General features: G+C 60.5%; 3 protein-coding genes across 3 annotated transcripts; 2 read left to right on the forward strand and 1 right to left on the reverse strand.

Annotated features, from left to right (window-relative positions):
• Nucleotides 1-407: 407 nt before the first annotated feature.
• Nucleotides 408-4,955, forward strand: F751_0808 (Extended synaptotagmin-3; the record flags this gene model as incomplete). Its single annotated transcript, XM_011403388.1, has 16 exons — nt 408-707; nt 896-985; nt 1,111-1,176; nt 1,309-1,403; nt 1,532-1,583; nt 1,719-1,918; nt 2,137-2,313; nt 2,567-2,675; nt 2,877-3,008; nt 3,175-3,279; nt 3,394-3,462; nt 3,680-3,786; nt 3,991-4,138; nt 4,322-4,429; nt 4,575-4,644; nt 4,888-4,955. 16 exons carry the CDS (start codon nt 408-410, stop codon nt 4,953-4,955), a joined length of 1,896 nt encoding a protein of 631 aa, XP_011401690.1.
• Nucleotides 4,956-5,288: 333 nt separating this feature from the next.
• Nucleotides 5,289-6,605, reverse strand: F751_0809 (hypothetical protein; the record flags this gene model as incomplete). The annotated part of the gene is made up of 5 exons (XM_011403389.1): nt 5,289-5,438; nt 5,684-5,930; nt 6,038-6,096; nt 6,236-6,299; nt 6,397-6,605. 5 exons carry the CDS (start codon nt 6,603-6,605, stop codon nt 5,289-5,291), a joined length of 729 nt encoding a protein of 242 aa, XP_011401691.1.
• A 973-nt stretch (nt 6,606-7,578) lies between these two features.
• On the forward strand, nt 7,579-11,028 carry F751_0810 (hypothetical protein; the record flags this gene model as incomplete). Its single annotated transcript, XM_011403390.1, has 9 exons — nt 7,579-7,770; nt 8,033-8,278; nt 8,428-8,591; nt 8,706-8,856; nt 9,637-9,753; nt 9,884-9,951; nt 10,120-10,184; nt 10,318-10,415; nt 10,570-11,028. 9 exons carry the CDS (start codon nt 7,579-7,581, stop codon nt 11,026-11,028), a joined length of 1,560 nt encoding a protein of 519 aa, XP_011401692.1.
• Nucleotides 11,029-13,447: the final 2,419 nt, after the last annotated feature.

Raw genomic sequence — 13,447 nt, forward strand, 5'->3', positions numbered from 1 at the left:
CGCCGAGTAAGGACCGTTATCCGGTGTGAGCGACGCCGCTGACCGAGTTCAAAGAACCCGGGGAAGCAGCAGGGAAGGTACGCATGCGGGGTGTTCCATCCACCCGCGCTACAGTTCTCGCTCCATGTCTTGATGTGCTGCCCGACCTGCATGTCGGCATGCGCCACCTCGACATCCTTCATTACTTCTCGATCGAGGGACATCGTGTTGACGAGAAGCCTCCCACTTGATTGCAGCGTCCTCGTTGGCATTGGAGCCGAAGGGCGGGTATGGCAGCTCGCGACAATGGCGCGGGGCGTCCGCTGGTCACCGTGGACCGCGTGCCTGGAGATCAAACCCAGGCCCCATCACTTGACACGGAGCGTCGTGCATCGCATGCAGCCTCGCATGTGGAGAGCCCCGACGACATGGACGACCGCACATCGAGGGAGCCGGGGCCTGCAGGTGCACCAGCATCGCCCCGGCCCAGCAGGGCCAAGGCTCCTGAAACCACCGCCGTGGATGGCGAGAGCGTGACCTACCAGCTGCAAAAACTGGCGACCATGGCCTTCCTGGGCTGGCTGGGCCTCCTGGCATGCCTGATTCCCCTGCTCTGGCTGTGGAGCTGGGAGCTGGTCCGCGCCCTCGCCCTGGGCCTCCTCGTGGGACTCGGGGCCTCCCTCCTGCACCGCTTCAACCTGAAGCGCAAGGCAGCCATGGCGCAGCGGGTGGGGCTGGGGTGGTGAAGGTTGCATGCTGGTGTCCGGAGGTGTGGGAGGATGCCTAGGCACTCCCTGCGTGGGATGGGAGGCCGTGTGCAGTGCACCATCATGCGCAGAATGCTGCCGCTTTGCCCCAGCACTGGACATCACATCCACTCCAACATACTCCTTTCGCCTGGCTTCGCATCCTGCAGCTCCGCATTACTCCTGGCCGGAAGGGAATGCAGCAGCTCCTGCACAAGATCCCCACATGGCTGGACTTTGCCGACACAGAGAAGCTGGAGGTGAAGCGGGTGGATTGGTGGGGCGAGTCTGGCTGTGTGTCGAGGTTGCAAGAACGCCTTTGGCACAATACCACCCTCCCATGCATGACACGGCACCAATGCCACCCTCAACCTCTGTGTTGCAGTGGCTGAACGACATCATCCTCAAGTCCTGGCCCTACTACGATCTGGCCATATCGACGATGGTCAAGGTGTGCCTCTGGGCTGTGTGCGGTGGGGCTGGTGCCTGGCCACTGTTTAGGCGGCATGTGGTGTAACATGGGCCTCTGGCTGGCACGACCCCATGAAGCGACAGGTGCCCTCCTTGATCCCTGGCCATGCAGTCGCAAGTGGAGCCCTTGATGGCCCAGTACAAGCCATCGGGACTGATCAAGCGCATCTACTTCCAGAAACTGACCTTTGGGAATAGTCCTGTCAGGTGTGTTTCACGGGGGGGAGACCACGATCACTCCCGCCTGTGCTGCTGGCCTCAGCACCCTGAGGCATGCATGGCAAGCCCCCAGCCACATGGAAACGGGTACCAAGCTTCCCCTGGCCGTCTTGCAGGCTGGAGGGGATCCGAGTAGACAAAGACGATCCCTCGGAAGTTGCAGTGGAGGTGCGATCCTGGCGGTGTGCAGTGGCAGGGCTGCACTGTTCCATTGAATGGTATCGAGGTGACACACATGCACCATTCTGGGTGTCCATGCACGGAACGGTACTCACCACCCAATTCACCCCTCGCTCATCCAAGGTCGACTTCCGCTGGTCTGGGGACGCCAACATCGTCATGGGCATCGACCTGCCGGTGGGCGGGACCTTGACCCGCCTGGCGCCCAAGGTCTCCGACCTGGCGGTCAGCGGGACGGCGCGCGTGGTGCTTCGCCCCCTGCTGGACACCATCCCCGGGTTTGGGGCCGCCCTGGTCTCCCTGCGCAAGCCCCCCATCGTCAGGTGGGCTGCCTACAGGAGGGGCCGATTGTGTGGGCAGGGAACTTTGTTGGGCGTCGAAACTTGCAGCTTTGGTGCAAGCGACGAGCTGGCCCTGGAGAGAACCTGCCAGCCAGGGTTTAGACCTGTCGCAACAGTACACTGCGGCTCGACTGCCCTGAGCGCCGTGCTCCCCCTGACGCTCCCTCCTCTCCTGTATGGCACCACCTCCCCCACCTAAGATTCCACCTGGACTTTGGCAAGGCGTTTGGCGGCGCAGCCTCCGCGGGCGCTATCCGGCTGTGGCTGGACGACTTTCTCAGGACGCAGATCGCGGAAATGCTGCTCTGGCCGTCGCGGATCGTCATTCCCCTGCTGGACGAGTCCGTGACGGGGCCGCTGGACGACCTGTACCTCAGGTGGGTGGTGGAGCTGTGCGGGAGGACCAGCTTCCTGCGGGGGAAGGTTGCAAACAATGGGAGTGGGAACATGTCCACCGCTGCTGACCATGTGGTGGGACCAGGTATGCTGCCTGTAACCACAGCGACGGCGACAAACCTGCGCAGCCCTGGGGCTGCGCAGGTATCTGCACCCCAAGGGTCCTTGCACCCATCCGCCCTCTCGCCTCTGCCCGACCCAAACACCCAGCCTCTCATTCCCTCCTTTCACCAGGCACAAGGGTGTCCTGCGCGTCGATGTCATCGAGGCGCGAGACCTGCCCAAGGTCGATGCGATAGGCTCCGCCGACTCCTTCGTCACCGTCTACACCACCGCGCATGTTGTGAGTTGGCGAGGGGGGGCGGGGAAGACCGATCGGGGAGGGAGGGTTGCTGCATGTTTGTCTCCTGCTTAGCCCAAGTAGTATCTGGTGCTGGGGATACCAGCCGGTGAGAGGTCCGGAGCTTTGGACGAGCAAGCCCTCACGCCGGGGGACTCGTGTGGGTCAAACATCACCAACATACAATCTTGCGCAAACCCTCAGAAAGAGAAGACCACGGTCAAGAAGAACTCGCTGCACCCAAAGTTCGGTGAGAAGCTGTGGCTGATGTGCCAGGAGCCCGCCTCACAGTTGCTGTACATCGTCGTCAAGGACATCGACCTCGTGAACGTCAAGGTGGGGGAGGGAGTGGGGGCGATGTGGTTGCTGGTGGTGCCAGCTCTGGCTAGATGTCCCTGTGATAAGAGGAGTTCCTCGACGAAAGGCATGGCACTGTCCGTGTACGCAAACCATGCCATTATCACACACCACCACCATGATCCCCAATCCACCCCTGCTTGAGCAACAGAGCCTGCTGCAGCTGAATGTGCTGAAAGGCGCCTCCAACGTGGTCAAGAACTCGACGCTGCTTGGTCGGGCTGCGCTGCCCATCAAGGAGTTCACCCAGGTGGGGTATTGGAGTGCGGCAGGCGGGACTTCCCTCTCCACGATTGTGTTCCTGGCACGTCAGTATGCTTACAAGCGCCTGACCTGCCTCTCTTGTCCCCTCGACCACCAACAGAGGCCTGGAGAGCCCCACGAGATGTGGGTCCCCCTGGGCACGGGAGACTTTGCGGCTGCGGCGGGTTGTGTGAGTATACTATTGAGAGGGGAACGGGGAGGAAGGGGTGCGCTGGTCAGCCGCAGCCCATGCACCTGCGGTGGTGTGTGCCCGTGCATGACGCTGCAAGACACCTGGCCCGAGTCTCGGTGTGGGGTTTCTGTAGGCGACTTCTATGAAGTCTGACTTTGGCTCCCAGCCTCTCCTGCTCAGATCACTCTCACATCCTATCCTCCAACCTCCGCAGGGCTCTGGGAGGGGCGAGGTGCACCTCAACATCACCTTCTGGCCCTTTGATCAGCTGAAGGGGCACAAATCTGCTGCTCGAGGCGCCGTGATTGTCACCCTATTCAGGTGGCTGCCGTGGCCTGGCCTGGCCCTGAGAGCAGGGTTTGAGGGTGTGTCAAGACCAGTGCACCAAGTTGGCGGATGGATGTCGACTGGTTGGAGGCTGGGTCAGGCCAGAGACACCCATCTGCACCAAGGTAGCCGCTCATCCCCTGGTGCTTACATTCGTTGCACAACCAGCAACTGTGACCCACACACCTCCCCGTGCAGGTGCAACAACCTTGTACCCATGGACCGCCCCGTGAACCAGTCGGACCCCATGGTGGTGTTCAAGCTGAACAAAGAAAGCAAGAAGAGCAGCGTGGTGTGGAAGAACCTCAATCCCCGTTGGATTGGGGAGCACTTTGACTGGTTCCATGTGAGGCTGGCCTGGGGGTCTTGGTCCATGCCTTGGCGTCGGTTGGGAGGAAGCATGTTACTTGCACTGTCATCAGTGCATGTGGCTGACCTGGCTGCCTGACGATCAATCCGATTCCTACTCCAACCATCATCAGACTATTTATGTATCAGCCCCCCCCCCCGCCCCACCGGCTCTGATCAGGTGCCCATGGACTCGGTGCTGGAAGCCACGGTGTATGATTTCGACCGCTGGTCCGGCAATGAGGTGGAGGGCTCCGTTGAGATTGACATCACAGAAGAGATTGCCAGGGTGCGGCGGCAGGTGGTAATGGTGTTGTTTCTGGGGTGCTGAAGGTGGCTGTCCTTCAAGTACTATGGTAGAGATCTCAAACTGTATTTCTGGAGGGTATCAGATGCACGGGGAGTTCCACATGCTCCCACCCCTGCACATTCAGGCTCCCAGGGGCGATGTCACAAAGACCTGGGAGCTGGAGGATGTTCCCACGGATTGGGTCGATCCCTCGGGTGGGTGGAGGAGGGGAGTGGCTGCAGGGGAAGCGTGTGTGGGGGGATTGGAAGGTCATTGCCACATCAGTCAGCCAGCATTATAGCAATCTAGAAAGTTTGCCTCTCTCGAGGCCATCCAGGAGCCGGCACTTGCAGCTGGCCATTTATGCACTGGCATGTGGGATTGATAGGTGTTCGGACATGGCGATTTCTCCTGCCCCAAGCCACAGAACTCATTGCTGCATGCTCTTCCCGCTGCAGGCAAGAAGGAGAAGTCGACCATCACCCTACGCATCCAGTGGATACCCTACCAGGAGCTGAGCAGATAAACACAGAGTATCTCGCTCTATGGGTTGCTGGACTGACCTGGTTGATACCAAGCAATGAAGTCAGCGTATCATGCTCTTTTTGCCCCATGTACCTCTACCCCGGAGCACTTCTGACACCCCAAGTTATTCTTACAGTGAGCACAAGTGCGCAAAGCGTTTCATATATTTCTCGTCAGCATGGGGCATGTCATGGAAGGGTGCAATGCCTCTTGTTGAGTCGTTTCGGCCCCCCACACTCATGCCATGTTGTGACATGGCAGATCAAGCACCATCGGTACATCAGGTGAGCTTACTGCGTTCAGCTGGGATGCGGGGAGGTGCCAGCAGCAGCGTTCAGAGTTCGAAGACGAGGTTGTAGTGATCAATGTGCACCGTCAGCGCCTGGCCTGATTCAGCCTGCAGGCCGTACGGCTGCTCAAAGGCGTTGTCCCCATCCAGGCTCTGCAGCGTCGTCAGGGATGGCAGCTTCACATTGGTGTAGGCCTGCGGGGTGTGAGGAAGTTTGGGGGGGGTGAATGTATGGCTCTCAAACCACCCATGCTCAGAATTCTGGCAATTTCGCTGGATGCTATCACCACCTGGCATGCCCTCCCAGGCGCTCTCGAGTGTGATCCCTTCCCAGGCAATGGAATGCACTCAGACCTTGCATAGGTCTCACGTCGCACCAGCCCCCCTTCCCTCCAGCCCTTGCGGCCCCAGACTCGTGGCCCTCTGGCGCCGCCCCTCACCTCCACGGCAGCCCGCGGGGCCCGAAGCCCCGCCAGCTTCATGGGCACGGGTATTCTCTGTTTCCAGGACAGGCCGCCAGCCCCGCCGAACACGACGTCGTCGTTGCTGGCGCTCCCGCCCAGTTGCAGGTGGGCCCCCAGGAAAGGGCGAAACTGCTCCCGCACCGACTGCCGCAGGCTGGTGCCCACATGCTGCACACCCGCGTTGGCGGACAGGTACAGGCCGTTTGGGAGGCCGATGCGCTTCCTGACATGGGTGGGGCAGGGGAATGCAGTGACGGGGGCAGAGGGGCGTCTCGTGTAAGGGCTCGGTCAAAGGGCCCTCCCAGCGGCTCTCCCAACATGGCATCACACCTGTACTCCAACGCCTTGGCCGGAATGTTGACGCTGAACTGGCCGTTGAAAATGGTGTCCTGCAGATGTGGGAGGTGCACTTCTCATCATGTGCATGCTGTGAATGGCACAAGGCCCCTACTGGCGGGGGCGGTACCAACCCCCCATGCACAACCATGCCGCTCAGAAACAAACCACCAATGCTTGCACGTGTCTCACCTTGCATGAAAATCCATAGATGAACCGACCATCGGGGAGGGTGAGGTCTGCCTTGGCTCTCATCCTGACGGCAGGGGGAGTGCGCATGATTGGTTGACACACCCCCCTCCAGGGCTCACTCACCGAGCCCCGCCTTCTGCCAAGCCATCAGTCCCACCCACCTGATCAGGTCCAGGAGCACCACGTCCTTGCGGATTCCCACGCGCGATGGCAGCAAGGCGTCGCGGGCCAGGGTCAGGCGGATGGGGAACAAGTTCTGTACGTTGAAGTCGATCAGCGTGAAGGGCGGGGGCTTGTTCGGCCCAAACCATGACCGGGCAGACCCGAACACGCCATGAGTGCCCTGAGGAGCGGAGTCGGTCCTGGGCATGACTATAAGATTCGAGATGAGCACGTGCAGTCGCAGTGCAGGCCTCTCAAATGCATCCCCTGGTGGGTGTATAGTTGTGAAGCCCTAACGTGAATCCTTGCAGGGCGCGAGTATCAAGGTAGCCAGCTTCTGTGCAATTGCAATCTTGGCCCATCAACCTGTCGATTTCTGGTTTGTGAAGCTGTCCTCCTTTTGATACATCCATATTTGGTAAAATAGCACAGAGGAGAATATAAGAGACAACGCAGTCGACTCGAGGCAGCCCGCGTAATCTACGTCGACCTCCTTGCTGTGTGCCATCCTCTACCCGCCCCTCTTCCTGTCCAGCAGTCGATTGTCATGTCATCACACCACCCACCGCGTAAAGTAATTGTCAGCAGGGAACGGGTCGTCGCCCCTCCCGATCGCTTCATCGCCATCGATGACAAGACACTGGTTCATGCACTCGGAGGTGAGCCCCATGGTGTTCATGGCACGCTCTGCATGGCGAGGCCTGCCACCTCGACGAGCTTATTACCTTGAAAACCGTGCAGAGGTGGTCGGGAGCTCCGGGGCCGGTGGCATGTCGTCCCTGCAGGAGCTCATGTCTGGCATCGTCTCTCATGAGCTGTCCAAGCTGCGCAGGTAGGTCGCGACTTCGGTCATCCGTGGGAAAAGCCCTGGCACAGCTGTGCAGGAAGCAAATTCCGCCTTGGGTTGGAATGCGCCCCTCCTTGTCTTTTGAACAGCGGGTGATTGAATTTGAACAATATATCTCCCATGTAGGCGCATCGACCATGGCCTGCAGAGGTTTGGCTCCACAGGACGTAATGTTGGCGGTGCCGACCTCAAGTCAAGTACGTGTGTGGAGGGACTGCGAGCAGGTCTGAGCTTTGCGATGGGAGCTTTTACCTTTTGTTGTCTTGATTGGTGACAGTGGGACTGTAGAAGGGCAGCCATGACGCACTCCTGCTCACACAGACTCCAAGCCTGCATGGATTACCTATCGTTACCACACTCCCATGCCGCTGACCAACACAATGCCCCACAAACCCCAGAAACGGAAGCGCAGCTCAACTCTCTGGAGCAGGGCACCCTGGAGGATGTGGTTGGTCTGCTGCAGTCCTGCCAGTACCGCCTGCTGGATCGCTCGGAGTGGGAGGCTGCCAAGAGCGAGGACTTCCTGGTGGGTGATCTTGGTGATGTTCGTTGGTGATGTTGGTGATGGTTGAGGATGAAGGTTGATGAAGGATTCACACCGCTGTGTGGAGGAAATGGTGCATGGGATTGTGCAGAGCATGGTATTATGAAGCCACCTATGACATCGTGGCCTTGGAAGAAGGGAGGACTGGTTACTGACACTCAGACTATTCTCCCCCGCTCCTGCACACACGTATGGGCTTCAACCTAGTTCACAAACACACTCTCACTTCACCATTCCCATCCAGCTCACGCTGCCGGTGATCATCAACTGGGCGGCGATGGACACCCAGCTGCTGCGCTGCTACTGGCAGGCCCATCCGCAGGCGCGGGCGGAGGTGCCGGATGACCTGGCAGACCACGTGCTCATCTTTCACCGGGGCGTTCAGGTGGCGCGCATGCAGGGCCTGTACTATGACCTCAAGATCGATGCGCTGCTGTCCTTCTACATCCTGCAACCCCTGTGGGCCCTCCTCGTCCTCATCGCTGGCTGGGTGAGGTCAAGTGGTGTGGGTGAGGATTGCATGAGGCAGAGCAAGCGGGGGTGTCGGGGCGTGATGAGTGGATCACCTGCGTGTAAAGGCCACTGGCTGCCCCGTGCTGGCCCTTGCTTCTGATTTAGTTCGTCTCCACCCTGTGACAGCTGGGGCTGTCCAAGCACCTCGGCGAGGCCCCGCCAGGCATGGAGCAGATGCCGGCAGACATCACCCCCACCTCGGCCGCGTCGGCGGACGCCGCAGAGGCCTCCCTGAAGCAGGGGCAGCTGCACCCAAACACCATTTCGGTGGAACGCAAGACATTTGCCAGGTGGGGCCCAGTGAATGGCTGTGCGTCGTGCTTTTGCTGTTGATCACAACTGAAGGATTCTGTGCTGATCCCTGCTGATCCCATAACCCCCACCTCCTCCACCCGCACCTGCAGGGTGTTCAAGGACCCCAAGACCATCTGGCAGGGCCTGTTCAAGAAGGTGCGGCTGCAGGAGGCCTGCTTCAAGGATGTGGTGGTGCTCTACAGGAAAGCCCACCCTGGGCCGGCCCCCAGCGAGCTGGACATCATCAATGACGAGGAGACCGTGAGCAGAGCATGCGGATTGGATGGTTTGGTGTGAGTGGGATTGCATGAGGTTTGAAGACTTGGCTGGACTTCAGCCTACTTGAAGCCATCTCTGATGCAGCATACAACGGCAGAGCTTCATCGCACTCTCCTGAACTATATGACATCATCTTGCTCGGCCACAAGATCGTGTTCTGACTCTACCGCCCTTCTAAACCCTATGCCAGGACCTGGAGCGCAACATTGTGATCAGGCACTTTTCCCAGATTCCCTTGGCTGATCTGGAGATGGTCATCCCAGACAAGACCGTATTCGTTCCACCCATGGTCTTTGTACAGGTGGGGCAGGCACAGGGATGGGAAAGCTATGCTGGAGAGGGGGGAGCTGTACTGGCCAACCATTGGAAGGCCAATGGGATGAGCCCTCTCTCCATCGTATCCTTGAGTTCGTAAGGAGCTGTACTTGGGAGGGCATAGTCTCGACCCACCGCCGGCTTGCTATTGTATTCTAATGCTGGAACAACATCCATTGCCACCTATGCCACCGTTCGATCTGCTGCCAATCACGTTAATCCTCATCGCACCCTTCCCGCAGCTCATGGTCACTGCCATCACTGGTCTCGTCACTGCACTCTCCATGCTGGCTGGATCGGTGAGAAAGGGAAGTTTGTGCCCTGGGGAGGGTATGCAGGGAATGCCATGCAAGTGAGGGCCAAAGGAAATCCATGGTTTGCAACCCCATCATTTCAAGTCCATGCTCCCTGGCACTTATTTCTCACCTATCCCCTCCTCCTTCTCAGGATAAGCTCACCGGGGCAGTGGCCTACTCAGCTCTCGCTCTGCTAGCCTCTCGTGCATATCAGATGTACAGTGCCGCTCTGTTCAGGAAGACTGCCATAGAGAGGCAGATACAAAAGGTATGGATAAGGATCTCGAGTTTACGCACTCGAGATCCAAACGTGGGGCTGCATGCTGATCGGCAGCAGCACACGGCTGGCTGTCTCTGCTTGATGGATACTTGATCCGGGCTACATTCATTTTTTGCAGATCCTGTTTGAGAGGAGCACCGCAGCTCAGGAGAAGGTGGTTGCCGCTCTGGTAGATGAGATGAACAAGTGAGCGTGGGATTGTTGGTGATAAGGCGGGAGGAGAAAGTCAATGAGGTCATCGATACGGAGCTCGAGCGTTTTGGACTGTCTGACCTGACCTGGTCATCGTCACCTGTCCCAATGGTGCACCTGTTTTGGTATGCCCACTCCTCATTCCGTTGTTCATCCTGCCAGGCAACACACGCGGGAGCTCCTGATCTGCTACTGCGTCTTGCTGGAGAGCAGCAAGCTCATGACAGGTGCTCCTGAATATGTAATCAATCAAAGCCTGTGTTCATGAGTTGCATGCACCTTGCTGCTACACTACGGCACATTGCATGCCAGAGTGTGACCGACACTCACCCATACTCCCCTTGCCCCTCCCCTCTCCAGCCGATGAGCTGGATAGTCAATGTGAGCAGTACTTGAGCAGGGAGTTTGGGCTCAAGGTGGACTTCACGTGCGAGAGCGCCCTGCCAACCCTGTTGGAGGTGGGTAGAAGGTGGAGGGGTGATCGAGATCAGGGGCATTTCTCATTAGTGGTTGAGTCTGGATTGGGACATGAATCTCGAGTGGTAACTGAGGGCTGGACCACAATCGCCATGCCTCCTAAAACACCTGTACATCCTCTTCTGCATTCGGCAGTGGGGTATCATTACCGAGGGCAGCACCGACGGAGCCCTCCAGGCTGTGCCCCTCAGCCAGGCCCTGCACTCTCTGGATGCCGTCTGGGATGGCCTCTTTGAGTTCAAGGTGTGGAGGCAAGGAGGCAAGGAGGCCGGTGTAATTTTTGCATCTCAGGAATGCGGACACCCCTGTGTGATGGAAGTCTTGCTTGGAATCACGACGCACACCACCCTCCGCTACATGCCTGGCAGATGTGCCCGCACCGAATGCTCCATCAGTCATGATTCACAAAGCTTGCCCGTTTCCCCCAGGGTGGCAAGGTGGAGAATCAGGCTGCGGGCTTGGTGGGCTTGTCAGCGCGCCTCATCGGCCAGCAGACCGGGGGAGCTAGCGCTGGGCCTGGCACAGATGCTGAGCAGGCCACCGAAAAGCAGGGCGCTGAGGGGTCGGGTGAGACCCGGCACCCTGTTGCTGTGAAGCAACATCCAAAAGCCATACTTCCCACGACCCCGCACCCGGCAGTGGAGCTGAGCACCACCGCGTCCTCCTCCTCACCAGCGCAAGGATCGGCCCGGAAGGGCGGCCTCCTCCATCGCATCGGCAGGAAGCTGACTGGCTGATGTGTGAGGGCACTGTATCCGCCGGCAAGGCCACGTTTGTGCTGCTTGAGGCGCTGTTTATCACCTTTCAAATGGTCGAGGTATGTGTATGTGGATGGCAAGATGCAATGACAACAACGGAAGCTGACGTACAGGAGATGCTGTCGTGCGGCCACGTGTTCAGCAGGGCCCCAAATTCAAGCCGGATCTCGCGCCTTGCCCACAATGTCACACCCAAACCACCTCCATCACAGCATTGCGCACCTTCAGCTCGATCCTACCAGCCTACATCTCACACCATGGCCCACCTCGTGCTGCGCCTCGTCCTGGTGGGCCTCCTCGTGACCACCGCCTCGTGTTGGCGCCAGGATCGCAAACCGACGCTACGAAGGCATCTGCTCGCTCCATTGACGGTGAATGGGGCCCGATGACCATGTAATGCTGCCCCAGATGCGTGAATGGGTCCGAGGCCGCGTCTCCTGTCCAGATTCTTATGGCATCGCGACGTTGTTGACACCCCGGGGCAAGCCGCCATCACGGCCCTCACACCGCCTCGTGACGGCCCCTCCCCCTCTTCGGGTCTCGATGCCTCAGGAGCTGACCTCGGTGTCCTGCCCCTGCACCACCGATGGCCAGAGCAACGGCGTGGACACGGGCCGGGTGGGGTGCGGGCAGTGGCTGGTCTCCCAGGGCAGCGCCGAGTTCGTGTGCTACATCGCCTCCTCCAGCCTCTGCCTGGGCGCGGACCCCCGGCAGTCCACGCTCTTCGTCGGCGCCGCGCTGCGCGCCTGCGATGTCGCCACGGCCAGCCTGCCGTCACTGGCCGGCCTGCTAGCGGGGACGCCGCAGGCCCTGCTCTTCGTCCAGGCGTTGCGTGCGGCGGACATCGCCAGCTTCCCGGGCTCCCAGATCACGGTGTTTGCGCCCACCAACGCCGCCATGGCCACCTACGTCCCAGCCGCCGACCTGACTGACGGTCCAGCCATGCGCGTGCTGGTCCTGCAGTCCCTGGCCTCGGGGGCGCTCGGCCGCAGCGAGCTGCTGGAGGCGGGGCAGGTGCGAATGGCCAGCGGGGACACCTTCCCCGTGACCCAGGTTGCGGGGCCAGATGGTGAGGCGCCGGGCACTGGCTTGGGCCAGGGTGGCTGGATGTGGAAGGCTGGCATTAGGTGTCACGGGAGTGGGCAAGCCTTTTATTTGTTCTTATCGTAAGCATGAATGGGGCACTTCAGGAGGGCAAGATTCCCGGGCGCCTCCCGAATCACCCCAAAACCTCACCTGCAGGCAACAGCACGCTGGAAGTTGGGGGTGGGGAGGTGGTGCTGGCAGACTTGTACGCATCAGACGGGGTGCTGCACCTGGTGGCGGCGCCGCTGAGCACGGCCCCCGTGCTGCCCCCCAGTCCCGCGATTGGGGCCGGCGAGGGCCCCGCCCCGGCCCCCCTGCCGGAGACGACCCCGCTCTCCGACCTCGGGCCTCAGCCCGAGGCCGAGACGTCCAGTCTCGGCCCGCTGGCCGAGGGTGTGACCGACAGACTGCCAGGCCAGCAGGTTGGGTCTGGCGTCGTGCCGGCCATACAGTCTGGCAACCAGGACACCGAGCCACCCGAGCCGGAGCCCGCCGCGCCCGGGGCAGGAGCAAGCGCCGGCGCTATGGCGGGGGCAGGGCCCGTGGTGCTGGGCCCTCCCGAGCCCGAGCCTGAGGATGAGGGGGCGCCAGGGGAGGGGCAGGCCCTCGTGTACCCCACCCTGCTGCCCCAGGGCCCGAGGCCTGCGCCAGAGGCAGAGGCCGACTCGGCGGCCGCTGGTGCTGACCTGGCGATGGATGCCCCTGGCCTGCCGCCGCTAGGGGAACCTGGGCTGGAGCCATTTGAACCCATCCTCACCGAGCAGCCAGCCGCCGCGCTCATAGCACCATTGCCCCGGAGTTCAGAGCCACAGAGCGAGCCGGCTGTCCCCACTCCCTCGCTGGAGCCAGCGGCTGAGGGGGCCTCGAGCGCCACACTGGTGGTCCTCCCGCCAGTTGTTACAAGCCGGATTGCAGGACCTGATGCAGAGCCAGTCTCCGAGCCTACTCCCGAACCTGTCTCAGAGCCTGTCTCAGAGCAAGCCCCGGAGCCAGTTCCTGAACCCTCTCCAGAGCCTGTCTCAGAGCCACCCTTGGAGCCACTTCCTGAGCCCTCTCCAGAGCCTGTCTCAGAGCCACCCTTGGAGCCAGTTCCTGAGCCCTCTCCAGAGCCTGTCTCAGACGCCACCCTTGGAGCCAGTTCCTGAGCCCTCTCCAGAGCCTGTCTCAGA

This window comes from Auxenochlorella protothecoides (genome assembly GCF_000733215.1).
Source record: "Auxenochlorella protothecoides strain 0710 unplaced genomic scaffold scaffold115, whole genome shotgun sequence".
Lineage (NCBI taxonomy): Eukaryota > Viridiplantae > Chlorophyta > Trebouxiophyceae > Chlorellales > Chlorellaceae > Auxenochlorella > Auxenochlorella protothecoides.